The sequence below is a fragment of the Poecilia reticulata genome, linkage group LG2 (assembly GCF_000633615.1).
Source record: "Poecilia reticulata strain Guanapo linkage group LG2, Guppy_female_1.0+MT, whole genome shotgun sequence".
Lineage (NCBI taxonomy): Eukaryota > Metazoa > Chordata > Actinopteri > Cyprinodontiformes > Poeciliidae > Poecilia > Poecilia reticulata.
Genome location: NC_024332.1, coordinates 32,236,079 through 32,263,097, shown reverse-complemented (window position 1 = coordinate 32,263,097; position 27,019 = coordinate 32,236,079). Strand labels below are relative to the sequence as shown.

At 37.4% G+C, this 27,019-nt stretch overlaps 1 protein-coding gene across 4 annotated transcripts; it reads left to right on the top strand.

Moving 5' to 3' along the window:
- Window positions 1-493: 493 nt before the first annotated feature.
- Window positions 494-26,757, top strand: slc4a10b (solute carrier family 4 member 10b). 4 transcript variants are annotated; one of them, XM_008404017.2, is made up of 25 exons: window positions 497-925; window positions 2,640-2,681; window positions 8,535-8,616; window positions 10,268-10,420; window positions 10,505-10,643; window positions 11,059-11,219; window positions 11,612-11,797; window positions 12,944-13,032; window positions 17,036-17,193; window positions 17,323-17,410; window positions 18,520-18,666; window positions 18,747-18,850; window positions 19,890-20,064; window positions 20,250-20,383; window positions 20,910-21,155; window positions 21,255-21,360; window positions 21,743-21,904; window positions 22,555-22,668; window positions 23,576-23,737; window positions 23,830-24,081; window positions 24,204-24,272; window positions 24,398-24,571; window positions 25,040-25,159; window positions 25,289-25,353; window positions 25,466-26,757. In XM_008404017.2, the coding sequence occupies exons 1-25, from the start codon at window positions 899-901 to the stop codon at window positions 25,539-25,541; spliced, it is 3,231 nt and encodes a 1,076-aa protein (XP_008402239.1). In that variant the 5' UTR covers window positions 497-898; the 3' UTR covers window positions 25,542-26,757. The 4 variants fall into 4 exon arrangements, with proteins under 4 accessions (XP_017157898.1, XP_008402239.1, XP_008402238.1 ...); XM_008404016.2 differs by having other exon boundaries at window positions 497-946; XM_008404018.2 differs by lacking the exons at window positions 497-925; window positions 2,640-2,681 and adding an exon at window positions 2,756-3,227.
- Window positions 26,758-27,019: the final 262 nt, after the last annotated feature.

Sequence of the window (27,019 nt, the reverse complement as noted above, 5' to 3'; positions counted from 1 at the left end):
CCAGCTGCAGTGGACATTTTGCTTACAAGATCTATGCAAATGCCATACCTTTATTGCTGGACCACTTTGTTAGAATGGATTATAAAACAGTTATAAGGCTATTGGAAACAAAACAGGGACCTGTTTTTTTTTTTTAGGTTGCTCAATTGAAAAGTTAATTTAATCTGTAAATTATTGCCTTATTGCTGCAGATTAAATTCAGCTAAAGATCAAAAGTAAAATTGTCCATGTATTCATTTACTGTATTCCTTGCTGCTGCAAGACGACAGAAAAACACTTAAGCTACACTTTAATTAACTCAAGATGATGCTTTTGTTGTTTGTGGAATTTGGCCAGAAACGGAACATTTCACCCCACCGCTTGTAGTTTGACTTTAATGTTGCTTTAAACAAATAAAAAATACGTAGAAAACGCAAACTGGGCACCGAATCAAGTATCACTCCAGCCTTCTCTGCTAAAATCGTCCCTGTGAGTCAGAGTCTATTAAAAACCAGCGAGACAAAAGCTGGTTATGTAACCTAGGACCTATATCGCTCTTTATCGAGCAAAACAGAAGGAAAAACACAGATTTCTCTCAAGAACTTTGCTCTCAAAGCAACCTTTGCACTTTTGCGCTTCAAACAATAAAATCAGAGCACTTCATGAGTGACGCGTTCACGTCAGCTGGCTGAGAGGCGCTTGATTTTTTTTTTGTTTTGTTTTTTCTCCTCTTTTTTTCGTGAGCATCTATGAAACGCTAATGATCAGCGAGCATCTGACCGATGGATGAACATGTGACCGTTGTGTGGACCCGCAGTCACCGCGACACCTGACAGGATTTCACACAGCGGAAGGTCTCTGCTCCTGCTCCTTCTTTTTGGAACCAGATCACTGCCGAGTGAGGAAGAGGAGGAGGAGGATGGATACCACGGAACAGGGAGCTCAGGTAGAGCCACTGCTGCTTTCGGTAAAGCGAACTGATTTTTCTACATAGGACAACTTAAGCTGTCTACTTATAGCACCTGTTGACTCTGTAATATATGTTAAAATGTTGCAGTCCATGCCAGAATAATAACATTTTGCTATCACCATTGGCAGAAGTTGAGATACATTTCATTATTTAGCTGTGTTTGTTTTGGTCAGACATTTCATCCCACAAGTTTTTCCACGGTGAATTTTGTTCCAGTCCTCCTGACAGAACTATAGCTAAGTTGTATCTGTATGTCTTTTTGCTTCAATGAAAGACTAATATCTGTTCCAGCTTTAACTTTATGGCTTTAGATGTTGTTTTGATATTTTCACATAGTGTGCTTTTTTTTATCATGTCTTCTATTTTGTAAAATGCTGAAGTCCCTCACATGCAACATAATGCAGCCACCCCCATACATTACAGCTGGGATGGTCTTCTGAGGCTTGCAAACTATTTCCTTTCCTGTCTAAATGTAGTGTTGGTCACTGGTCAAGGACTTGGATTGTGGTGTGTTTGCTAGCTTTTTATGTTAGTTTTGGAGTAATTGCTTCTGGATTGTTGAGGAGCCTTTCAGCCCATGTTGGTAACTCATTTCAGTATGGATGAATGATTGTTGCAACTCTAGACCATTGGAAATTATACGAAAGGATCGATCAGAATTGTGGAGGTTCACAACTCTCCCATTTTGGTTCATTTCTTTTTGGTTCATTTCTTTTAATTTTCCCCTGAGGTCACATAAAGAAACCGAGTTATTTATGTGTGCCGCAGAAAAATATTCACTGATGTTCTTCCATATGCCTCAAATTTTCCTCAAATGAACCCACCTGAAGTCTTCAGGCTGAAGCCTGCAAAATGGATAACATCATCGTCTGGGCTTCCTCAAGTTGTTTAAAGGAATAGTAAACTTTGCGAATGTGAAGTTGTGATTTTAAAGAAAGTAAAGTTGCTTGCTCATAATTTTAGCATTCAGGAAACTGAAATTTAGTCAGTAGTCCTACCTGGTCAAAAATAGAAAAAAAAAAAATGTTTTAGCAGCTTATTCTGAATTTATGTCAACGTCTAGTTTAATTATTCATATTATGCCCCCCCGCACCTCCGAAACAGAACTCAAAACTTGTACTAGTCGTCTTTTATAACTTTGCAGTCTCCTGGACCAGATGTCCCGGGTTAGACTGAAGTGAACTCGCACACCATGCAAATATGCTGGGTCATAAGTTATGCTTATGCAAAACTGATCTATACCATCCTACGCAGACTTCAAATTGACCATTAAGCTTTATTTTTGTTGAATTAAATAGATCTATTCCAGACGAAAGCCATAGGAGAATGTCCTCAGACAGATAAATTCATGCATACTCATAGAGCCCTGCTAATCATAAATATAGATTTGACATTATTATCCGCTGGCTGTTTATATCAAACAAAATTCTTCCATGAGTGGAAGAGTGAGAACGTATTTTCTCGTAAGCTACTTTTAGAGCTTTGCTTTTGAAATGTCAGGTCGTAACCTGACCCTGAAAGTCCACAAACATTTCAGAATCATGGTAATCTTTCCTCTGCTTGTGAGCAAGTAAAATCTGACTGGAGAATTTTTTTTTTTTAGGTGCATTTCTGAAGAATATAATTGTGAAAATAACTGTTAATAAATGTTAATGTTTAGCGTTACCTGAACAATTATATTTTCTTTTAGGTTAACTCCTCATTGGCTCCATCAATCAGGCGAAGAAGCTTGGTGAGTTGTTTCTTGGATTTTTTTTTTTTTTCTTCCTCTTCGGGGGATTTTATTTTAAATGAAATACGTCTTTGTATGAAGTGAGAACGGTTATTATGATCTTATTCTGAAAACAACCCCACAACGATAAAAACAGAGGATTCACTGTGGGATCAACTGAAAACACTATTTGGCATTGACCAAGATGATTTGATGCAGCCGAAGCTTATCTCCATGTCTCTTCTTTAGAGGATACACTATTTTACATTGAGCTTCAGTTTTATGGCAGAATACTGCCGGGCGGCAGCGATCTAATCTATAATCTCACAATCAGAGAGTGGTGAAGCAGTTTTTTGGATGCTCAGTCACAAATTCCAGTTGTTTGACACAACAGATGGGCATCAGCCTTTATCAGACATGGTGTGAATCAGGGCAGCAGGAGTTTGTTCAGAGCTCGGCTTTTAGACAGTGTCACATTCTGTGCGAACTAGATTTAGAGAGTTGGACGGACAAGGAGAGCACATGCATCCCAATACTTTAGAGGTTCCTTGGTGCTTCAATGGTCAGGTAGGACAAGGTTTAATCTGGCGCCGATTATGTGAGATTTCTTGCGTAAGAGATACTTTTCGGCAGCATCTGTGTATGTTTCTTAGCATCTGAAGCCTGATAAACTGAAGACTGATAGAATTTTGTTGTGAGACGGAATGAAAGCAGACAAATGAGCTAAAAACAAAAAAAAGCACCTTAAATAGGGTGAGTTGTAGGGGGCGGAGGGTAGAGAGAGTGTGGTGATTGTAGGCTAGCACTCTAATGCGCACTCTTAAGGCATGCTGAAGTTGAAAGTAGAATCGTTTAAGGATTACCATGCAAAGCATTTTGTGCGTTTTGTGCTGCCGCTGATGCTTTCAACGTTGCCACGGCCATCTGCACGGATCAGATCCAAGCATGTGTCATATCCTGTCATATGATGTCTGCTGTGTGCTTTGCCAGTCCTCTGACATGATTTCTCTGGGTAAAAGCTGAACGTTAGTCTAGAAAGTATCAGTGTTTGAAACAATATAGGATACATAAAACTGTGTTGTAATCAGAGCTCAGACTAACAGTAGCGTCTGGTTCTCGCGTATGTTGCCCAGCAACACTGTTTAGAAATTATAATGCAGCTTTGAAATTAAAGTGACGGTCAGAAGTTTATATGCTCTCATCACGAATATAAATTCTATTTGGATTTTCAGCTATTAATAATGCATTGATTTTATTTTTCTTTTAACCAAAGAATTTTTCCAAATCTTTTGGAATAAAATATATTTTATCTTTAATAAGATTATAGTGTGATGTATTCCTGACAGATACATTTTTATTAAGTCTTTTATTAGCCTCTTCCAAACATATAAGAGAAATAATTAAACAACATAAAAGTGGCAGAAAATCTTCCAACTTGTTTAACAGTGTATGAACAGACACCCACAGTAATGTTTGGTTAAACGACCCTCACCAAGTCGTACATTCATTTTTGTAGCCGTCCAAACCCATTTGGCATAGTTCTGGCTGAAACTCTTATCATAATTGCTGGTTTCCTGGTTTTGCCTCTGTGATTAGCCATACGTCATAACTCATATAATTCTTCTGGTTTTAAGAGGTTTGAAGCATGAAACTTTGCAGAAGCAAGTTTGTCCTGGGGCATATATTACAAAACCAGTTTTTATGTGTGTTTTTGAATCATTGTTCTGTTTGAAGATCCATTTGTTTTCAATTTTTCACCAGCTTCTTTTTCATTTGGGATGAAGTTGAAGAAATTGGTAGACCTTCACTTCATTAATCCACCCATTTCTGTGAAATGAACAGTGTACATTGCACAATTGGTGTAGAATTACTGTGATCAAAGCCTGGCCTTGCATCCTTTGAAACATACTGAAGTGATTTTGCTTAAAAGCTGGATTCAAACCAGTAAGTATTCAGCCAGAATTATGTCAGAACTTTGTTGAAGTCTACAACAAAGCCTAAACCAAATAAATTTGTAAAAATTGTAAAAATGTTGACCCTGTTTTAATAATTTTAAAAAGATTCACAAATCTTCTTCACCTAATAATTGTTCTCTGCTGATAGGTTTATCTAAATCTTTTGATTTGGTCCTTCCCAGCCTAAGTCTCTTTTGCTTTTCATGGTCTGTTTGGTACATTGCATTCTTATGTGTGATTTTATTTATTTTTTTAAATATTACACATTTTTCTTTGTTGCTGCTTTTCAAAAATGTTTTCAGATATGACGTGTAACACTTTGGACATTGGTCACTGTGCTTAAATGTAAATTAAGCTAACTTGCTCAGTTTCAATAATTTGAAACCAGTGAACCCGATTTCTGATTCTGAAATGACTCAAACTGTTTTGTGCATTATCAAGATATCCTAAAAGAAAGAGAAAAGTTCAAATGCATCTTTATGTGGGGTTTGATGTTGTTTGATGCCAGGCATCTTGATTGTTGTTTTATGCTAAATTTCTCATGACATTGTTAATTATGCTGCCTTATGCTATTTCATGGAAAAACAGGTCAGAGGGGGTAGAATATTTTCCCTCCATATGAGCCTGTATGTTAGCCTTTTGATCATGCAGAACAGGATCTGGTATTTAAGTATGAAATACAGACAGTTTTAATCTGACCAGGAATGCTTATCCATTTCCTGTAGTCAGATTATGAGCATCAGGCCTGCCCAAATGGCGTTGCAGCTGTGAACAGCAGCTTCCTTCATTAAAATAATGTCTCCATGGTCAACTGGTGGTCAAGATGGCTGCGGAACAAGCTGGAGTCCCTTTTAGGATAAAAATACCTGCTGTGATAAGTGCTTTGACTTATTCCATATTACTTTTAAATCCTATTCAGTGGCACTCTAAAAACTAGACATATTTGTACACAAACTAAAGATTTGTGTGCATGCATGTGCAGAGTGAAGGATATTTTTGCCCTATGAAGGTCTTTGTTAATTTCCCACGTGTTAATTCATATTTTATCTTATGCATCAAGTGTAAAATGTAATCCTTAGTGTAGCTTTTGGGTGTTTTAGTTCATCCATCTCCTATGAATTAATAGCCAGCAAAAGACCCTCTTGTAAAACTGCTGATTGTTGTATTAACACTATGGAGTTGGTGCTGATTAAACAAACAAGACGTTAATTATTGAGCCTGGGAGGTGCTAGGAGGGTTCTGTCACCTTTTGATGAGAAAGGTTGGTAGTTTCCGGCATTCATGTTACAATTAGATGCTAATGTTCACCGAATGGCAGTGATCTTACTTCATGTGGCAATGTAAAAGGACGCCTTATTTGTTTCGCAAATTAAAATACTTATTTGCAAGTAGCTATTTGCTTCCACCTCTTTATGCATTTTACAATTCAAAGCAAATCCTCGTATTTCAGGGTAAATCTGGAGAGACGAGGCTGCACATTCACACTGAGGTGGACTTGAAGAAATAGTTGCCTCACCCTCCTCCTCCTCCTCATGTACCACACTGATTATGTCACCTTTGTACTGACTAGTTCCTCATTATGATGCCTCTGTGAGGCTGCACAGTTCAGCTCAGAGTGTACATGCTGTGTTGTGAATTTGTCTGATTAGTGTTTGTAAGCCTCCGAACCATTAAGAAATTTCTATCTGGAAAAACAACCCGACAACAAACACATTAGAGCGAGATCCTTTTCGTTTATGAAAAGGTAAAAGCAGATATTCATATGCTTTTTACACACTGTTGAATAGATAATAATGATTTCTGTTGATTTTATGAAAAGCCTTTCACCACCTCCTCACACTCCTATCCTTTCATAGATGTTGCATAAGCATCCTCACGGTAAACAGCAGCTTTCTTCCAACATCTGAATCTTTTCACGTAGACACCACGGACATGATTTGCCTCGCTGTTTATTGGAAGACCATTTCTATCCCTTCACCTTTTACACATTTTACTATGTCACAACCAGAAATTTCAATATACTTTATTGGAGTTTTATTTTGATAGACCAACACAAAATTGTGCATAAATGTGAAGTGGAAAGAAAATAATAATAAAAAATAAAAAAAAATCTGAAAAAGTGTGGTGCGCATTTCTGTTCAACCTTCTTAACTGTGATGACGTTGAATAAAGCCCAGGGGAACATTTGCCTTTAGAGCTCACCAAACTATAGTTCCCTTGTGTGTATTTCAATCATTTTGTGGAGCGTTGCTGACCACATCATCCTTAAACTTAGCTAATACGACACTACAACTGCAAGTATATCAAGACATGGCCATTTATTTAAACTGGGGGGAAATGAAGAGGATCGATCAGAGAAGTAACCACATGATGTTAAAAAAAGGCTATGATTTCACATTTTATTATGCTACAAGCAGAAATTTCAACTTATATTAATGGGATTTGACCCCCCCCACACCCCCTGCCTCTGCACACGGTTTGCCACAAACCATGTGAGATACAAGCTAAATATGTAGAAGACGGTGTTATAATGTGATGAGACCAAAATTAAACTTTTTGTCCATACAATCAAAACAGATTAAGTATTGTAAATCCAGCAATCCAGATCTAGGTTGATTTGAACACACCTTCCCTCCCAGAGAAACAAGGTGGCGGCCTCATCGTGCTGCTGGGATACTTTTCTTCTGCAGAGCTACGGAAGCTTGTCAGAATTGAGAGGATGATGGATGTAGTCCCATTCAAATTTCAGACCTGCATTTAATTGAGAGTTTGTGGTACTCCCGTTCACAGAAGCTCCACATCCAATCTGACTGAGCTTAAGCTATTTTACAAGGAATGGGCAAAAGCTTGTGTCTCTAGATGTGCAAAGCTACATGCCCCAAAAGAGGCGCAGCTGTGATTACAGCAAACGATTACTCTACAAATTATCAAAGGGCCCTGCATGGTCAAGCCGATCTGCTGAAATTACTTCTCATTGACAAAAGTAGTTTGACAAAAATCAGATGATTTTGTTCTCAGCATTATGTCAACCACCCCTACAATCACTCTGGTGAACGTTTTGCACTACATGCAAAGCTATTGTGTGATTGGTCAGAATTTTGTGGGTGTTTGTTTATGCGGAAAACAGTCCCAACTACTCAGTTTCTAGAAGCAGGTTTTTCAGCTGAAGAGAAAGATGGATAGCTTTGAGGCTCAATTGTCCGAGGGTGGGACGAAGTAATAATATGGGACAAAAAAACTGAATTCGCCCTGGTCAGTTCTGGTCCGATGCACCAGGCAAATGTCCCACCAATGTCTTCTGTTCTTTTTTAAAAACTATTTTATTTTTAATTACATGGAAAATAAAATTAGATGTTGCAGCTCATCAATCCTTATTTTACTCGTCCTTTGATGATTTTTCAAATGGAAACCAAAGGGTTAGCTCAAAGAGAAAGACTTTTATTAAATATGTCATTTAAAAAAGAAGATAAGAAGAACACAGACTTGTTCAAATAAGTTTTTTGTTTTTTTTAATAAACTGAGATTAGATTACTTTAGCAGTACATATCACACCAAGTCAAGTTTCATGAGCAGAATTAAACAGAAGTAAACTGTTGGTGGGTATTATATGGTTCTAATCTAAACAAGTGTTCTGTTTGGACCATTTCTTCTCAACATAAAGACATGCAATTAGTTTCCAAGGCAACTGCACTATCCAAAGGGGGGATAATGTGTTTGTTCATAATGCCCTCAACTGTAAGGGAACACCATGTCAACAAAGATTTTATTTGATGCTGTTTTCCCGGCTGCATTGTGGGAGTTGCATTTTTCTTTTTGTTTTTTCATATGTCTCCATGTTTAATTTGTACAAATGTGAGTTGAAAACTATTTTTTTTTTTGTTGTCTTTTTGGGGATTGTTTTTGTGCCTTTTCCTCACAGAGGAATGACGATGAGGCAGTGGTGGATCGGGGAGGAACCCGGTCCCAGCAGAGGGCCAACTTTGAGCAGGAGGATTTTGAAGGTAACAAAAAAGCAGAAAGCAGAAAGCTGCTGCAGCTGAGTCCACCCACTCTGTCCTAACAACTGCTGCTTTCCCTCTTGACAGCTTTTTTTTTTTGCTGTTAAGAGAGGAGCAGAGTAGGAGGCAGAAGCTGTGGGTGAGCTCAGTTTGCATCAGTAATTTCATGATCACTCAAAGAAAGACAAAGCGACTCTAAACAAAGTTACAAATGGTGGGACTGAGCAAATTAGAATGACTTAAAGCCGTGGCGAATGTTCTCTACCTGCAGAATAAGATGACAATAAAGGCCTCTGAAGCGTCAGCTCAGCTTGTTTCTGAATTATTGTTAATAGTTAATCTTTCTTTCCTTTTAACAATAAAACCTTTAGATCATTTGTGCAGAGAGATAACAACACCAACCTACTGCTAGGACGCACCACACTTCCAGGAACAGCTTAGAGAACATACACGTTCATTTTGAAATAAACAAAATTGATCAAAGATTATGTCAGTGTTGCATTGCTTCAGTAGATCACAGAGCAGCACTACAACAGTTGTGCCTGCATTAATCAGACATAGCTAAATGACAGGTAGAGAGAATGACGCTCATGACCTCTTCGTCATGGTACTGGTGGCTAGTGGATGAATTAGAAGCAGGAAAAATGGGGAAGGATAAAGATTAATTTGACACTGACCAAATCTTTTAGTCCTTATTGGGCATTTCCGGTCTGCTTTGCTCAGTATCATTCAAAACTGGTCCAGTAAAGGAACAGTGGTAACTTGACGACAGTGTCACGGTGGAACCTTTTCTCTGTGGTACGTTACAGCAGTAGGGCTACTGTAGCTCAGTTTGCTGAAGACCTTGCAACTTACTTGAAGGATGTGGCGTTAACATTTTGGTACTCGATACCACAGCACACATTCGGGGATCTGTTATGGTCAGTCGCTCCTCTATGCTCCACTAGGGTTGTTTTGGCAGCAAAGAGCGTCTCACGCAATAAATGGATGTGGTGCAAAAGTGCTTTGGGGACCTCTGGACTTGATAAAGCGCTATACAAGTACAGCACATTTACCACTTTGCCATTTACATTATTAGGCTGGTGGGCATAAATATATGCATGACCTTTGTAGATCAACAATTTACCAATCTGTAATAGATTCCAACAACTGTTCAAAATGTATTACCATCACATTACATTGTTGGATATAATGACAGAACAAAATCATTGGAGTGTATTTCTGTATGTACAAGCTTCATGTGACATAGTTATGGAACAAACAAGAAAGACAAGAAGTTAAATGACATATCTGTATGACTTGCAGCCATTGTTTCATTGCCCCTGAACAGCCACACATACCATGAGACAGCAATCTTTTTCATCAAAAACTTTGCTTATGTCAGCAAAGCAGAAACCTAGAATTCCTCTGTGGATACTACAAACTGGTTTAAAAACAAATCAGCCAGCATATCAGACCTGATTAGGTAAAATACATCAAGGGAGGTCCTGAATTATTACGCTTTTGCAAGCATAACAAGCATGGTTTTCCAATAAGTCCAGCTGTGCCAGTAATTATTGAAATGAGTCACATGCATCAATCAGAAATGCATCAGTTATTCCAAACTAAAATTGTTTATTCTTCCTGAATTAACCACTTTGGCATTTGTCTCCAGGTCACAGGACTCTCTACATTGGGGTCCATGTCCCTTTAGGCAGTACCAGGAATCGTAGCCATCACAGGCATCGTCACCACGGGAAAAAACATTGGAGGAGGAGCAGAGAGCGAACCCTTCCCTTGGTGGAGGGAAGAGAGTCTCCAAATTACGGTATAGGCCACGAGAGCAGCCTTTCAAAAATATGTGTCTGCTGTCATTTGGATTTGTCTTACTGTACATTGCAATCCCTGCCAGACACTCCCTCCCAGCGGGTTCAGTTCCTGCTGGGGGCAGAAGACGATGACGAGGAACACATCCCCCATGACCTCTTCACGGAGATGGATGAGATCTGTCTGAGGGATGGAGAGGACTCGGAGTGGAGGGAAAGTGCCAGGTGATGTTAGTGATCTTAATGTAGCAAAATTTAGAAATCCCCAGAGGTTGCGAGCATGAGCAGTCATGGTAGCGATCTGTGAGAAATGTAGATTGCAGATTATATTTAATGTTTGTGTTTCAGCAACTTGTTTAGTATTTTCACATGATTTCCCTATATTTTATCAGACACCTCTATAAAATGATGGTGTACTCTTGACATGGTAAATAAGACATATTTTATTTACATTGATACCCTGGTAAAAAGCAATAAGGAAGGAGAGTAAATGAGTGAAGCTGACAGGGAAAAGGAGAAATGAGAGCTACATGTGATGGCCCCCAGAATGAACGAGTGTTGCTTTTGCGGCTAGAACAGATGGCCGGCCAGTTTGCCGTCTGCTGGCAGCACTTGATGGCAACTCAAACTCTTCTTACAGGTGGCTGAAGTTTGAGGAGGATGTAGAGGACGGGGGAGAGCGATGGAGCAAACCCTACGTCGCCACGCTGTCTCTCCACAGTCTGTTTGAGCTGCGAAGCTGCATCATTAATGGCACTGTGCTGCTTGACATGAGGGCAAATAGCATTGAAGAGATTGCAGGTAATTAAGGCAATGGGATTTTGTTAGTTCTGGCTTTTGTTATTTTTAAATCTCTCTAGAAATAAAATTAAAAAAAAATGTAAAATTGAATATTTTTAGGAAGCATATACTTTTAGTGTGTAATCCTTGAACTTTGGGCATATCTTATTGTTTAATGTACTGTTTGTAATATTGGGAGGATTACCAATTAGGTGAATTCTTTTCTTAACTACTGTTGTTTTTGGGAAACGTTTTAGATGGGATGCATTTTTACGTTGATGCACCTTAATGCTGCCAATCCTGAGTCTTAACAAAGACGGTCATAACATACTGGTCTAACGACTGGAAAAGCTGCTTTGCCTTTAGACCGGGTGTCTCAGATAAAGGCATTTTGCTTTTGTTTTGCTCCTCAGAAATGGTCTTGGATCACCAAGAGTTATACTCACCACTGGGAGATGACCTCAGAAAGAAGGTGCGTGAAACTCTCTTGAAGCAGCACCATCACCAGAACCAGAAGAAGCTCGCTAACCGCCTGCCGATTGTACGCTCCATCGCCGACATGGGCCGGCGGGCGTCAGAGCTCCATCTGGACAAGAATGGTGAGAAACCAGATAAGCACAAACCTCTGCATACTTCAGTTTTGGAATATCTTAAAGACAATGTCCCGTAAAGTATCTTTTTTATTGTTAACTGAAAGAATGAATTCCCAATTGAGGATTTCACAAAAGCCAACTATTTAAAAGAGCTCTGATAAAAAAAAAAATTAATTAAATTTGAAAAAAATTGCTTTTGTTTTTGTTTTGCTTGGTTTATTTTGTGTGTGACTTTAGGCCATCACAAAAGGTTTGAGGCAGCTGGTATTTAAAACCAAATTTATATATTATAGTTTAGGTTCAAATTTAATTCAAATAAATCCAATTGATCCCAAAACAATTCAATTATTGAGTTTTTGGGAATACGTTATGATTAAAGCAAACACGTGTCACTTTTGGTCTTATATTTCTAGCCACTTTTGTATTTAGTCATACTCTGTTTTGGTATCCCTGTATTTCCTTTTCATAGTTAGAAGTTATTTTTATGTATTTTTACTTCAGTTCTCTCCGTCAGTCAACTTCATCCGCAGCCTGTCTTCAATCCTTGGACCTCCAGTAATCATTTCTCAGGGTTAAATCCAGTTCTAAAGGGATTTCGTCAAATGTAGCTTTAATGCCATAAAAATAAAGTTTTCAAACATGGCAAGGTGGTCAAGGCATTAAAATACTACAACTGAAATATTTTACTTCTAATACAGCAGGCATCAGCTAGAAGCCGTCCCAGTTGTTAAATTGAGGTGCTGACTTTGTGGAAATCTCTCATCGCAAAGAAGCATGTGGTGACAGTGGAGAAAAGCCACTTGATTTTAACAAGAAACAACATACAGTACAGAGCAGGTTCAGTAGGAGTGGCCACCTTCTGCTACCAGTTATGAGTTGAGAAGATAGAAAAGAGAAAAAGACAAAAAGGAACATTAAAATCAGCAGTATTTTTCTGCATCAAATTGACTCCATCAGTTGTTACTTCTGGGAAGAGACACGTAAAAACAGAAACCTCGAGTCAGCAGGTGGATTTCTCTTTGCAAACTACATTATAATTGATTGTTCCTAAATTCGAGAATCTAATGTAAAAGTTTATATGTAAATTGCCGTTGTAAATAATTCAAGGACATCATTTATATAATACTTTGAATATTTCAATGGTTTGGCCAGGTCAGCTGACGGCATCTCAGTCTCAGTTAGCGGGTCCTGATGGCAAAGGGGACATCAGCAGAGAGAACAGTGCTGTGGACTTTAGCAAGGTATGTACAGTGGAAGTGTGTACAGTTTTGTTGTGGCTGTTTGTGAAAAGTGTTGGAAAACTGGAGACAGGATGGTATTGTTGGTACAACTGTTCCCAACATACAGCCTCACAAAAAGAAAGTTTAGTAATTGTGACAGATGATTTTGAGTCAAGTTTTTTTTTTTTGCCCTTCACTTCTCACTGTAAGCTCTAAAATCAGGGTTGAGGGTTTAGTCTCTTAGCCACAACTGTGTTTTTTACATGATGCGACTGCCAATTAAATGTAATTCCTGAGTAATCACTGAAACTGTAAATAATAGCAAAGTATAGCATTTATCTACTGTCATTTTTTTTCTCTCAAGTATTTATTCTAAGGAACAGACACCACTTATTACAACTGAAGACAAAAAGAGAGAATTATTATACCCAAAATTTCCATGCACTTCAGCACAAAGTCCTTAAAACATGCATGGATGATGGTGTGAGTTTAGATGCATAAATGGCATTCTCGTCTATGATTTAAATAAATCGCAGAAATATAAATTTGGCACAAGCTGTCATGTTAAAAAGACTGGGACACCTCAATAAATATCCATTTGTTCAACAGAAATGTTTGCATTATCAAAGCTAATTTTTAAAAAAATATTTAAAGACCAGGAATTAATAAAAGTTAACACAAAAATATACCATGTTTTAGTCATCAAAAAAAAGATATTAACCAAACGCTGAATACTAAATGAAGAAAAAGTTAGGACACCCTACTAGTCAGTCTATTTGCATGAAGTAACTTCAAAGGATTTAGTCATCCGTCATCTGGTGGAATTTATGATGGTAAATCTTCAGGTCCTGCTGCAACAAAAAAAAGACCAAAATGACATCCAAATAACTTATTTGGACACTTCTTTTAGCATTTTGCGGTTGGTGGCCGTGCTTGGCCGACCAGACCACTATAACACAGTGGTTATTTTGAATTTTTTTAAATTTTAGAATGTTTTCTGTACTGTGGAGCGACTGAATAAAAGTAATTTTGAGAGTTCATAAGCTGCAACAATATTTCTATTCCTGTAGTCCTTCAAAACTCTTTCAGACGTACCATGGAGTTCATTCTCACTTCAACAGTTAGGAGCACATCATCACATTAAATGTCTGATGTTTAAAACAAACAAACAGAGAGCTCCTTCAAAATATTGAGTGATGATATTTCTATAATATGCAACTTATGTTAATACACCTGTGTGAGATTCTGGGATACAAAAAAAAAAGGTGTGTTAATTTATCTCCCAAAAGAAATTGCATTTTTTAAATCACAGCTTACAAAATATGAAAATGTGTTTTCTTCAGCTTTTACTGTTTTATAAACAAGCCAAGAAAGTTTTTGATTAACCCATAATTTAAATCTTTGCCCAAGAAAGATACCCCATGTTTGCATTCCATTAAATATTTTTAACAGAAAGGGACAAGTTCAGACCATGAAGTTATTAGGTTCTATATTTTTACAGTGAAACAAAATGAGAAGTGAATGGAGAAATTACCAATTTTTTTAACCTGCATTTTACAGACCATCTGTCGCTAGAGAGAGAGAGAGAGAGAGAAAAAAAGAACCCAAATGCTGACAGCAGACAGACAGATTAAAAGCCAGAATGACCTACTCCAAAAAGCACTCAAATTCAGGAAATCCAAAAGCCAATAAAAGTCCACAACAAAAAAATTGTGAAAAAATGAAAACACTTTGTGAATTCAGAGGAAATCAAATAACCACTGGAATAAGCAACAAAATACTGAGCAATCTTTCAATCCTAGCAATTTCCTAAAAATCCTAAATAGCCCATATTGTTTTCCCAAGCATTACAAAATAATGCAACACTGTCAAAATGATGAGGAAATGTGATGTTTTACTGATAATTTACCACCCATTTGTTTAATTTACCTCTGATTTGATTTGGTAAATCAGGTATAAACTGCTGCATTTCACTGTTGTTCCTTAACTCCTTTTACTTTTTAAGCTAATTTACAGTTTCATAATTTTATTTGGTAGTCTGCTAAAAGGAATTGCAATAGTTTTCTGCTAACTAAAGAAAACTATTTCTTTAGTTTTCTAAAGAAATAGAAAACTCTTTCTACATGAGAGGAAAAAGAAACACTCATGTTGTTAATTACCGTTGGACATTTCTTGCAGTTTGTTTAAAAACTCAGTTTGGTGAAAATTGTGTTTTTATTAATGTTTTATTCTCTTAAGAGGATGTTTTTGGGAATATGTTATGATTCAAGCAAACACTTGTCACTTTTGGTCTTATATTTATAACCACTTTTGTGTTTAGTCATACTCTGTTTTGGTATCCCTGTATTTCCTTTTCATAGTTAGAAGTTAATTTTCTGTATTTTTACTTCAGTTCTCTCCATCAGTCAGCTTCATCGGCAGCCTGTTTTCAATCGTACTGTTTTTTCTTAACTCCTTGTAGTTTTTCCTCAACTTGCTCTTCATCATTTCAGGTGTTTGTTTAATTTTCTGTTGGACTCATCTTTGGCATTGCTATAATTTTTTTGGCCTTCTATTAAAAATCCACCAAACTGTTATTCAGCTCCAACAGAAGGGCAGGTCAGATTTAAAAGTCCAGTTTTCTGATTAACAGAGATAATAATCACGCCACCATATAGGGCCATTAAACTGTCAATTTCCAAAGCATTATATTAAAAATGTAAAATAAAAAAAAATTGGGAGAATAATATGAGCAGTATTTTGACCATGTTATTACGTATTCTCCCTATAAAACTGGTCAGCATGTTAGGCTGCACACGCAGATTACAGATCTGATGTTTCAAAAATGTATTTAATTTATTCATATTTAGATACTTTTAAAATGCATAGTCAGTTAATATTAAAAAGGTGATAATTGATATCAAATTTTTTGATAATTTCTGAGAATTATTCTTAATTATACAAAATTACTAAAAGAGCGTATGGTTTCATGGGATTACATATGTGTGCAGAAAATCATTCTGGATTCCCTGTTGAAATTCCAGTGTTCTTTGATTAACCGATTTACTCATCGTAAGTACTTTTAGCATAGTTTGGGTCCTTGTTAAAATTTTCAAAGTGAAATATGGGGGATAAACACCAAACGCGATCAGACTGTTACGCAACTGGGCATTCCGAAAAATTAATAGGAGGTTATCTTTCATAGAAAACCACCGAGTGAGGGATTAGGATTATCACCATGTTAGGTATTAGAAAAGTCAAACACATGCATTAACGAAAAAATAAAAAATAAAATAAAAATATGATCGCAATATTTTGTGCCAGTGCGTTTTATGCTTCTGTTTTACATTCACAGAAACTATTGTAAAGAAGTGATTGAGTTTTATGGTTGTATATTTATATCCCAGAAATGACTGAGAAAATAAGTTCACATTTTGTCAATTTTTGAAGAAGTTCTACATTTCAGGACAAACTACATTATTATTTATATAGTCAAGTTCTAATTTATATTCAGTAAAAACTTTTTAAGAAACAGAAAATGATAATAAATGCTAAAAAAAATAATATAAATAATAAAGCTCCCACTGGTAACTGCTGTTATCTAGAGATGCATCATCTGAATGAGGGAACAAATAACACTCCAGTGGGAATTTGTCGTCCTCATGAAATTATCACACAAAAATCAACACCTTTGATAAAAAAGGCTTTTATTCATATCTGTGAATCTTAATTTTTTTTTTAGCTTACTGGCTCTTATGAGTTATTATGCAATGGATTAAGTTATAACCTATATTTGCATGCTCTTTTGTAATATTTCATTCACACATCTGTGCCCTATTTGAATGCTGGAACAAACAAATCTAGCACAGCTGGATTAAATTCAGACTGGGAACTGGGTAAACTCATACATTTATGGATTTACTGAAGGATAAACGGTAAATAAAAACCTCTTCCTGTGAATGCACTTGGTACTCTTAGGATTATAGTTAGAGCTGCATAGCCGAACCATGTGGAATGTTGCACCTTTTATCCTTTTTTTTTCCAGATAGATCTTCATTTCATGAAAAAGATCCCGCCGGGTGCGGAGGCCTGTAATGTGCTGGTGGGAGAACTCGAGTTTCTGAACAAGCCAGTCGTGGCATTTGTTCGCCTTTCCCCTGCTGTCCTGCTGAACGGGTTGGCTGAAGTCCCAATTGCCACAAGGTTTCTGAAACACCGATTCAGCTTCTGAACCATATTTGACATTACTTGTTCAATAAGTAATGTCAAATCATCCATGACTTGTTTTCAATTTCAAGGTGTTCATTTTTATTTATTTATTTTTGCCTTTAGGTTTCTATTTATTCTGCTGGGGCCTTTGGGTAGGGGAACTCAGTATCATGAGATTGGGAGGTCCATAGCAACTCTTATGACAGATGAGGTAAGGGTTCGCCGAAGCCTGTATACATCACAATCCCATATTCTACAAAATTATACAGTTTGGTGAAATGCTAGTCAGATGTCACTCTCAGATTTTCTGCACTTTGAATAAATTCACAGCTCAGCCGAACTCAGAACAAACCCTAAAGTGGTGGAACATTTCGAAGTGTGAAGCACAGCTCAGAGCTTTCATAACTTGCTTTTGGCGATTAGTCAGCCCTCATGTGCTCCATTTTGTCCAGAATTTGTGTTGTCATCCTCCAAGACTGTGAAAAAAAAAAAACAGATCCAGACTGAAGTCGGTTTTAAAAAAGATGCACTCGTTGAATAAAAATATGCAGAAACCTGTTATAAATAGGGGCAGTTTCACATTGTTAGGGTCAAGCAAGGTAATTTATTTGTTGTATCCATGTAGGATTCACCTAGAGGGTGCACCAAATCATTTTCAAATAAGAATTATGATGAGCTTTGCTCTTACTTACATAATTAAAACCCAGTGCAACTGACAACAACAAAAACAAATCTACCTGCGTCAAATTCATTCTCAGTATGTGTTCAGAAAAGATCTAATAGCAAATTAGAAAGGCATGTAGGGTAAAAAAGTTGTCAATATGTTTAAAGATGTTTACAAAAGAATTCCCCAAACATCTCATTGATTCACTGTTCAGTCTATCATCTGAAAATGGCACCGATACCAACCTACAAAGACAAAAACAGAAACAGAAAAGCACCAGCAGGCCCAGGGTCACTCTGGAGGAGTTGAAGAAGTCCACACCTCAAATGTGAGAATTTGGTTGACAAGACGACCTGTACTCACCCCAGACACACCATGCTAAAACAGTAAAACGTGGTGGTATCAGCATCAAGCTAATGGGTGGCTTCTCTTGAGTAAGGACCGTGGAAAGCACTTTGGGTTGACGAGAAAATGATTTAGAAGAATGCCGAAAGAAAACCTGAGAACCCACAAAAAGACCTGGGAATGTGCAGGGGTTCACCTTCCTTCAAGACCACAACCTTACAGTCTGAACTAGAGAGGATTAGCTTAAATAGAACCTCATTTATGTGATCACTAAAAGAAAAAAAGAAAGAGATTGTTTTCTTTCTGTCCAGGTTTTCCATGACGTTGCCTACAAAGCTAAAGACCGGAATGACCTTATTGCTGGGATTGATGAATTCCTTGATCAAGTGACTGTCCTGCCTCCAGGGGAATGGGATCCATCAATACGCATAGAGCCACCAAAAAATGTACCTTCTCAGGTTGGCGCAAATTTTGTTTTACACATTGAAATTAAAGACAGTTTGACATGATAATAAATCCCGTGCTATTAATCAAACAGGAAAAGAGAAAGAAAAGCAACCTTTTGCCTAATGGCTTAGTGGAGGGTGAGGAGGAGGATGAAGACAGTGGCCATGGTGGTCCAGAACTGCAGCGTACCGGAAGGTATTCAGAAACATCATTGTCATGTGCCGCACTTGGCATCTGCCTGCCTATTTTTTTTTAGATATTCTTTTCTAAAGTCAGATTATTTAATTTGGTATTAATGAAATACTCATCCATTCATTCGCTTTTTTGGTCATTTATTCATTTTTGTAACAATCTATTAAGAAGGAGATCGATGAAACTTGGTTCACTGCGAGAGAAGGTTTTGTAGTCTATGTAATTTTAATCAAATTTGTAGCATAATGAGTAGAGGACACTGAAGTAAAACATTTTCCATCCATCCATCCATTGGCTGTATGAACTTATCCTTGTGAGGTCCTGGGGGGGCTGGTGTCTATCTCCAGCAGGCATTGGGTGAAAGGTGGTGTATTCCCTGAGCAAGGTGCCAGGTCACTGAAGAACAACACAGAGATACAGGACAAACAACCGCACACACTCTCACCTTAAGACCATTTAGAGACCAGTTACCCTACAGTCATTTTTTTTTTTTTTTTTGGACTGTTGGGGAACGGAGGAGTATCCAGACAGAACCCACACATGCACAGGGAAATCATCTAAACTCCAAGCAAAAAGATCCCAGGTCTGGATTCAAATTCAGGATCTTCTTGCTGCAGGTCATCAGTGCTGCCAACTATGCCACTGTGCACCCAAACCTTCTCAGATAAAATAAAAAATATAATTTTGGAATATTTTTGAATATTTCAGATATTTCTGCAAATTCTTTTTGAAATCAAGCTGAAAAACATTTAAAAAAATAACATCTTTCCTCAAAAGCCAAGTCTACCGCAGCACAACTATTTCTGGAGAAACTTGAGCTGCAGTTCTGTCTGGAAGTGGTTTCCATAGCAACATCTTTTTTTTTTTCTGATCTCTATTTGCAGCTCTACATTTTCATCATAGAGCCCGTCGCACTAAGCCAAGAACTCATCGTTTGAAGGAGGGCCTGGAGAAAAAATAACTTTAGGATTAAAAAAGATTAAATGTTTGTTCATAATACTGATAGATCATTATATATATATATTTTGTAATTTTTCCTTAGGTGGTTTGGTGGCCTTATTCTGGACATCAAGCGCAAGGCCCCCCACTACCTGTCAGATTACTCTGATGCTATTAGCTTGCAGTGTGTTGCCTCTTTCTTGTTCCTGTACTGTGCCTGCATGTCCCCTGTCATCACCTTTGGAGGACTGCTGGGCGAGGCAACAGAGGGAAGAATAGTAAGTTCAGTTTTTTTATTGCTTTTCTCTGTCGAGAAAACAGCTTTAAAAAATATATACGTATATCACTTCTCTACATTTAATTACAAAGTATTTGAATTTTAGCAGGATGAGAACTTTTTCAATACATTTACATGAGTACTGTCTGTTTTTTTTTCCTTTCTTTCTTTCTTTCTAATCTCTAGAGTGCAATTGAGTCACTGTTTGGCGCGTCACTAACAGGAATAGCCTATTCGCTGTTTGCTGGGCAGCCCCTCACCGTTTTGGGAAGCACGGGCCCTGTGCTGGTGTTTGAAAAGATACTTTTTAAATTCTGCAAGTATGCTCTTTTAAAATGTGATTGAATACATACCTTTTTTTTTTTTTAATAAAATATAATAGATGGATAGTTTTTGGAAAGTGAGGAGAAACCAATCTTCTTGCCCTGTTTACTTTTCCAAAGCTTTTCCACATTTCCTGCACAAAGGTTCATTGGTGTGCTCATTTGGTTCATTTGGTTCTTTTTTGTATTTCGCTACTGCAATGTTTTTTTCCCTCTGATTTAGATGTCCCTTTTCTTTAAAAAAAGTGTTTTAAAATTCTTAACCTGTTTTCACAAAACAGTTCAAAAGACTAGTTGTGATTTATTTATATATAGTATTTTACAAGGATTTTTATTAGCTTTTCTGTCTTTTAATAAGATATCTGCCCTCTGAAATTAGCCAGTTTGTTGTATGTCAGTTATCATGTTAAATCATTTTGCTTTGTTTTGCCTTCGCTGAGCTTCTAAAATATTCGCGATAATGCAATTCTCAAATTCACCACATTACAACCAGTAAACAATGCCATTTATTCTCTCTCCCCAGGGAGTACGGTTTGTCCTATCTGTCTCTCAGAACCTGCATTGGCCTGTGGACAGCTTTTCTCTGTATTCTGCTGGTGGCCACAGATGCCAGTTCCCTTGTTTGTTACATCACCCGTTTCACAGAGGAAGCGTTTGCCTCGCTCATCTGCATCATCTTTATTTATGAAGCCTTGGAGAAACTTTTGCACCTGGGGGAACTCTTTCCCTTTAACAAGAATAACAACTTGGACAAGCTCACCACATATTCGTTAGTATGCATGTCTTTTGCAATTGCCTCTCGTAGTGATAATTTAAGCAAATGTTCCTTGGACTATAAACTGATCAAAAAGTTGATTTGCTGTTTCAGATGTGCTTGTGTTGAGCCTTCGGATCCCACTAATGGCACCGTAAAGTTCTGGGAAGTCAACAATGTAACTGCCTCTGAAATTTACTGGGAAGCCCTGGAGGTGAAGGTATGAATAATTATTATAACCCCCCCTCACCCCCCCAGCAAACCAAAAGCAAAATTTTAGGTCACGTCAGTGACTTCAGCAAGAAAAAGAAAAAAAAATTCAAACAAACCTTTTGCTCGACAAAACAACTGGGGAAAAAAAAAAGGATTTTTGGCTTGCTTATCTTAAAGTGGCATGCTTATCCAGATGGATGAGACAAGATGAGATTAAGGACATGTGGGCTGGATTATATTGGATTATATCAGATTAAAGGGCACTAAAATCATTATAAAAGCACATTTTTGGTCTGAGAATTTTGTGTTTTCATTGGCATAAAAGCTCATGGATCCTGCATGTTTCTTTGATGTCACAATAACTCTGCCCTGCTTTTTCTCGCTTGCAGGATTGCATTGAAAAGAGAGGGGAGTTTGTGGGGACTGCTTGTGGTCCTCATGGACCCTACGTTCCAGATGTTCTCTTCTGGTGTGTCATTCTCTTCTTTTCTACTGTTGTCATGTCTGCCTTTCTCAAGGAGTTCAAGTTCAGCAATTACTTCCCCACAAAGGTACTGTGACTCGTTATAATCTCGATCAGTGTGCAGCTAATATCATGACTCAAACATGATGATGAATGTGTTGCAAAGTGCAGCACCACACTCTTGTGGTAATTCATGGGTATTGCAGTGATTGAAAAAGAGATTTATCGCTGGTGTTTTTTGTTGACTTCTTGATATTTTCTAAGTTGCCAGCAAGCATTTGGCCAATCTGCAGTTACATTTTCGAAACCTTAAATACAATTAGCACAGCTTTGATTTTACATGGCCCTGCCATTAACACATTTCGTGTCGTTTTCACAGAATAGGAAGTCAGTGAGCACATTTCTGAAATGCGTACATTGTTTTAACACACATTAAACCCAAAGGCAAAATGAAAATGTTGTCTTATTTTCAGAGCACATCGGAATAGAAAACACCAAACACAATCTTATTAAACTTGTTCAAAAACAAGACTAAAAAGCTTTAACTTAATTCTCGCTGATTCACACTTTGCACTTTGCAAGACATAAACATTCAATTTGCGTCTTCATATATAAGTATCTACTCAAATCCAGTCATAGAAACAGAACTGTATTCACGTCGAATAATTTGTGTTGGTAAATGCTTGTTACCAGTTGTAAAAAAACCCAAAAAACATGTTTTTCCCTCTTTTTTTTTAGGTGCGGTCTATTATCAGTGATTTTGCTGTGTTCATCACTATTCTCACCATGGTCTTGGTTGATTATGCCCTAGGGATCCCCTCCCCCAAACTGAAGGTGCCTAATGTGTTCAAGGTAGGAAGGAAAAATAAGAATCTGACTATGAAGACATAATATTTTTTTAAAAATGGTCAGCCAATTGTTTTATATATATATATATATATATATATATATATATGTATTATATGTGTGTGTTTTCTGAAGCTTCTATTTAATTACACAGAACACAGTTAATCTTTTAGCGACTTGCTTTGTTATAACCACTAACTTTAATGCACTTCATTGCTGTTCATTGCCTATGTGTCGGCTGGAAGAAAAAAATGACACATGACTATTTGCAATTTCTTACAAACAAACATCTGAAACGTATGGCAGGCATTGGCACACAGTCCCACTAACATAATGCTTTTACTTCGATTAAAGGTGAAAAGCTTCAGAGAATGGCATCATCTTTACAAAACATCTTTCCATAGATTCCCCAACCTCATGTAGCCATTGTCTGAGCCATTTTAATACATGAATATGCTTTAATCAAAACCACCATTTAATAAGTCTGGCTCTATATTCAGGGTGACGGTGGTGTTAGTTTTCCACTACACATAATGTTTTGCACGTGAGCCGAACGTCTTCTTCCACATGCTGCAGGCTTCCCCCTGACCTGGCCTGTCAGTTCAGTGGACGGTCATGTCTTGGTAGGCTTACTGTGGTGCCGTGCTTGTTTTATTTACACATGATGGATTGAAGAATTCTCTGTAAGATATTCAGAATATGCATATTGCTTAATAATCTAAATCCTGATTTTATTTTGATGTGCTATGAGGAAAGACTGTTGAATATACAAGTACCATCACACTTTTCAGATTTTTATTTAAATAAAAATATCTTAACAAATACAACGATTATCCACTTAACATTTAAATTGAGGTTGTAATAGGACAGAACATGTCAGAACGTTCAAGGCACTGTGCTGATGTTTCAACAGCCAACCAGAGACGATCGGGGTTGGCTCATCAACCCGCTGGGGCCCAACCCCTGGTGGACAGCGGTAATAACTGTTATACCAGCTCTACTTTGCACAATCCTAATCTTCATGGACCAGCAGATTACCGCTGTCATCATCAACAGGAAGGAAAACAAACTCAAGGTATTCTCATCTGCCTGTACACCTTACATCACTTTTGCACCAATCAAATAAAGACACAGCTTAGCTTTTGCTATTTGGTCTTCCTCCTCCAGAAAGGTTGTGGATACCATCTAGACTTGCTGATGGTTGGGATAATGCTGGGCGTGTGCTCCGTGATGGGACTGCCGTGGTTTGTGGCAGCCACCGTCCTCTCCATCACGCACGTTAACAGTCTGAAACTGGAGTCGGAGTGTTCAGCTCCAGGGGAGCAGCCGAAATTCCTCGGCATTCGGGAGCAACGCGTGACAGGCCTCATGATCTTCATGCTCATGGGCAGCTCTGTCTTTATGACGTCAGTGCTGAAGGTGGGACAAAATCATTTTTATCAAGAAGCGATTTTTTTTTTTTGTGGCTGATGTAACATTTCACTTGTTTTCTCATTTAATTTTAAGCACACCTCTCTTAACTTCTCTTTTGCTTTTCTTAGTTTATTCCTATGCCGGTGTTGTATGGAGTTTTTCTTTACATGGGGGCATCTTCTCTAAGAGGCATTCAGGTACAAAAAGGAAAATTAGACCAAAAAAATTATTTAAAGATATTGAATATGTGGAACATGATATAAATTTCAACAAGGACCATGAAACGTACCCTTAGATTTGATCTTTTGTCAATCTCCTGCAGTTCTTTGATCGCCTCACGTTGTTTGGTATGCCAGGCAAGCATCAGCCAGACTTCGTCTACTTACGACATGTTCCCCTGAGGAAGGTGCACCTCTTCACCATAATCCAACTCAGCTGTCTCATTCTTCTGTGGGTTATCAAGACCTCCAGGGCCGCCATTGTTTTTCCTATGATGGTGGGTAAACAGTTAGTTGTGACATTTATGCTTCCTGTCCACTCCAGTTTGTGTCATATGGTTTCAAGCGTTGAGCTGTAAAGGTTAAGTGTCCAAAAGTAAATGTATCTTTTCTCCGTTTAAAATGCCTGTGTTGTGGTTGCCTTTGCTTTGTTATTTTACATTTTTCAAACATTTTGGTCAGCAAACGAACATATATCTGACAATATTGAAGGTTTTGCATCTCCTATGATTTAATTTGCTTTCACTTATTTGATTAATAAATACATCATCTAAATTCTCCCAAATAAAACAATGCACATGTTGATGTCATGTAGTCTGCAATAAAACATCTTTTTGTGACCATATTATAAAAGATGCATCTTCCTAATTCTTACTGTCAAAGTTTCTGTTGTTTCGATAAATTTCAACAACATAGGGATTCTTCTTTTTTATTCTGCCTTTTATTGTACCTTGTCATCTCTGCAGGTCTTGGCTCTGGTTTTCATTAGGAAGTTGATGGACTGTATCTTCACCAAGCGAGAGCTGAGCTGGTTGGATGATCTCATGCCAGAAAGCAAGAAGAAAAAGCTTGAGGATGCTGAGGAGGTGATAAATCTGTCTTTGGCTGTATTTTTTATTATATATTCTTTTTTTTTTTTTTTTTACAGATCTGTATTCAAATAATTATACATTTTACATTTTTCTGCACTAAAATGTCTGATGGGTTCCCTTTAGGAAGAAGAGCAGAGTATTCTAGCAGAAGATGAAGGTGTTGTGCAAGTGCCATTGGGGGGATATAAGTGAGTTACAGTGCCATTGTAAATGCTCCGTGGACAGAATCATTTCCTGTATAATAAATAAACTTTGTCTTATTTTTAAGTTTAGACAATTTTCTCCCTCTTGTTTTTACAGAGGAATACCCATCATCAACATCACAGATGAGATGTCAAAAGGCTCGTTTGGAAATACCTGGAATGCTAACGACTGAAGAAAAGAAAAAAAAGCATCTATGAAGGTTTTCAAGATTATTAGGCTGTACTTTTTTTACAGAAATTTTGCCTAAGGCAGTAAATTAGTTTTCAACGAAAGAATGAAAACAATGTTCAGATTGATTATTTAGCTGCGAGGAAATTGCATGACTAGAGTTATGGCAAAGTATCACACTAGAAATCATCGAGCTCCTAAGACTGACCCATTCTTTCACAAAAATATGTCTGCCTGCATGCCAAGGTGATGGAGTGTACACACTTGGGGCCTTGGAAGGGATTGAACACCTGTATTTAAGGACTTTTGACATAAATATGTATTTTGCAATTACACTTATGCTTTGTTAACTTTGTTGTTGAACTTCAATATTATAAACATGAAGATATAAAACAACTTTTTCATGAGATTGCAAAAAACAAAACAAAACAAAACAAAAAACGCCAAAAGGTGGAAAAAAATGAAGCCCGGTTTGGACTGTGCAGACGGCCTGTCCCACGATGTCTCTCCATGTTTAGCCCTTCTGATTTTATACATTCAAATTTGTTTGCAAGAAAACACGTGTGTCAAGATCGTACAAAAACAGTCTGGTTTCAAAACCAATAAAACTGTGAAACTTTTAAACAATACAAAGTTATTATTACATGTGATTTGCACAATTTTCTGTTTCTGTGACTCTTATTTTATATCTATATGTTTTTAACCAAATTACATACCATACAATCTAGAAAGCACAAGCAATAGCTCCTCACGCCTAAACAACGCTATCCTATCCATGTAATAAAGTGTTTATTTATAAAGTGTTTATTTATATATATTTTTTGTGGGTTTTAAGATGATACTCAGTTGTTTTTTTTCAGCAGATTATTTTGTAATGCGAGAAAAGTCTTAGTCTTTTGCTTTCTAGTGACAGTGTACTTCTTCAATCTTCAGTGTTAAATTTCTCTTAACTGAGTCATTAAGCCATTTAACTGTCAAATGTTTTACCGTTGTCAACTTTTCAAAGAATAAAACTATGACTTGTGTAGTACATTGTTTTGAAAGTATTTATGAGGTATTATATTGTCCGTACTACAAGTGTGCAAACCTCAATAATTCGAGATGTTTCACTTTTTGAGTGTAACCACGTAAATAAAAGGTGTTTCATCGATATTGTAGTATACTGAAATGCACATGTATATAATTGCAGAAATAAATCCTAATAAAGATGATAAAACGTCGTGGCTTTGCGATCAAATCAATATGGTGTGTTTCGGCAAACATCGGCGTTGGCCTCTAGTCGCATATCACATTAGGCCGCTGTGCTAATTGTGTGGCTTTGTTGTAGAAAACGTGGCAGGAACACCCAGTGTCAATGCAGCTGCTTTGCCTTCACACATCCGGCCTTAAGCAGAACAGGACTGGGCACAGGTTCGCTTTTGCAATCAACAGATGGTTTGATGTGCTGCAGATGACAGCTCGGAGAGGTGGAACATCCCCCGA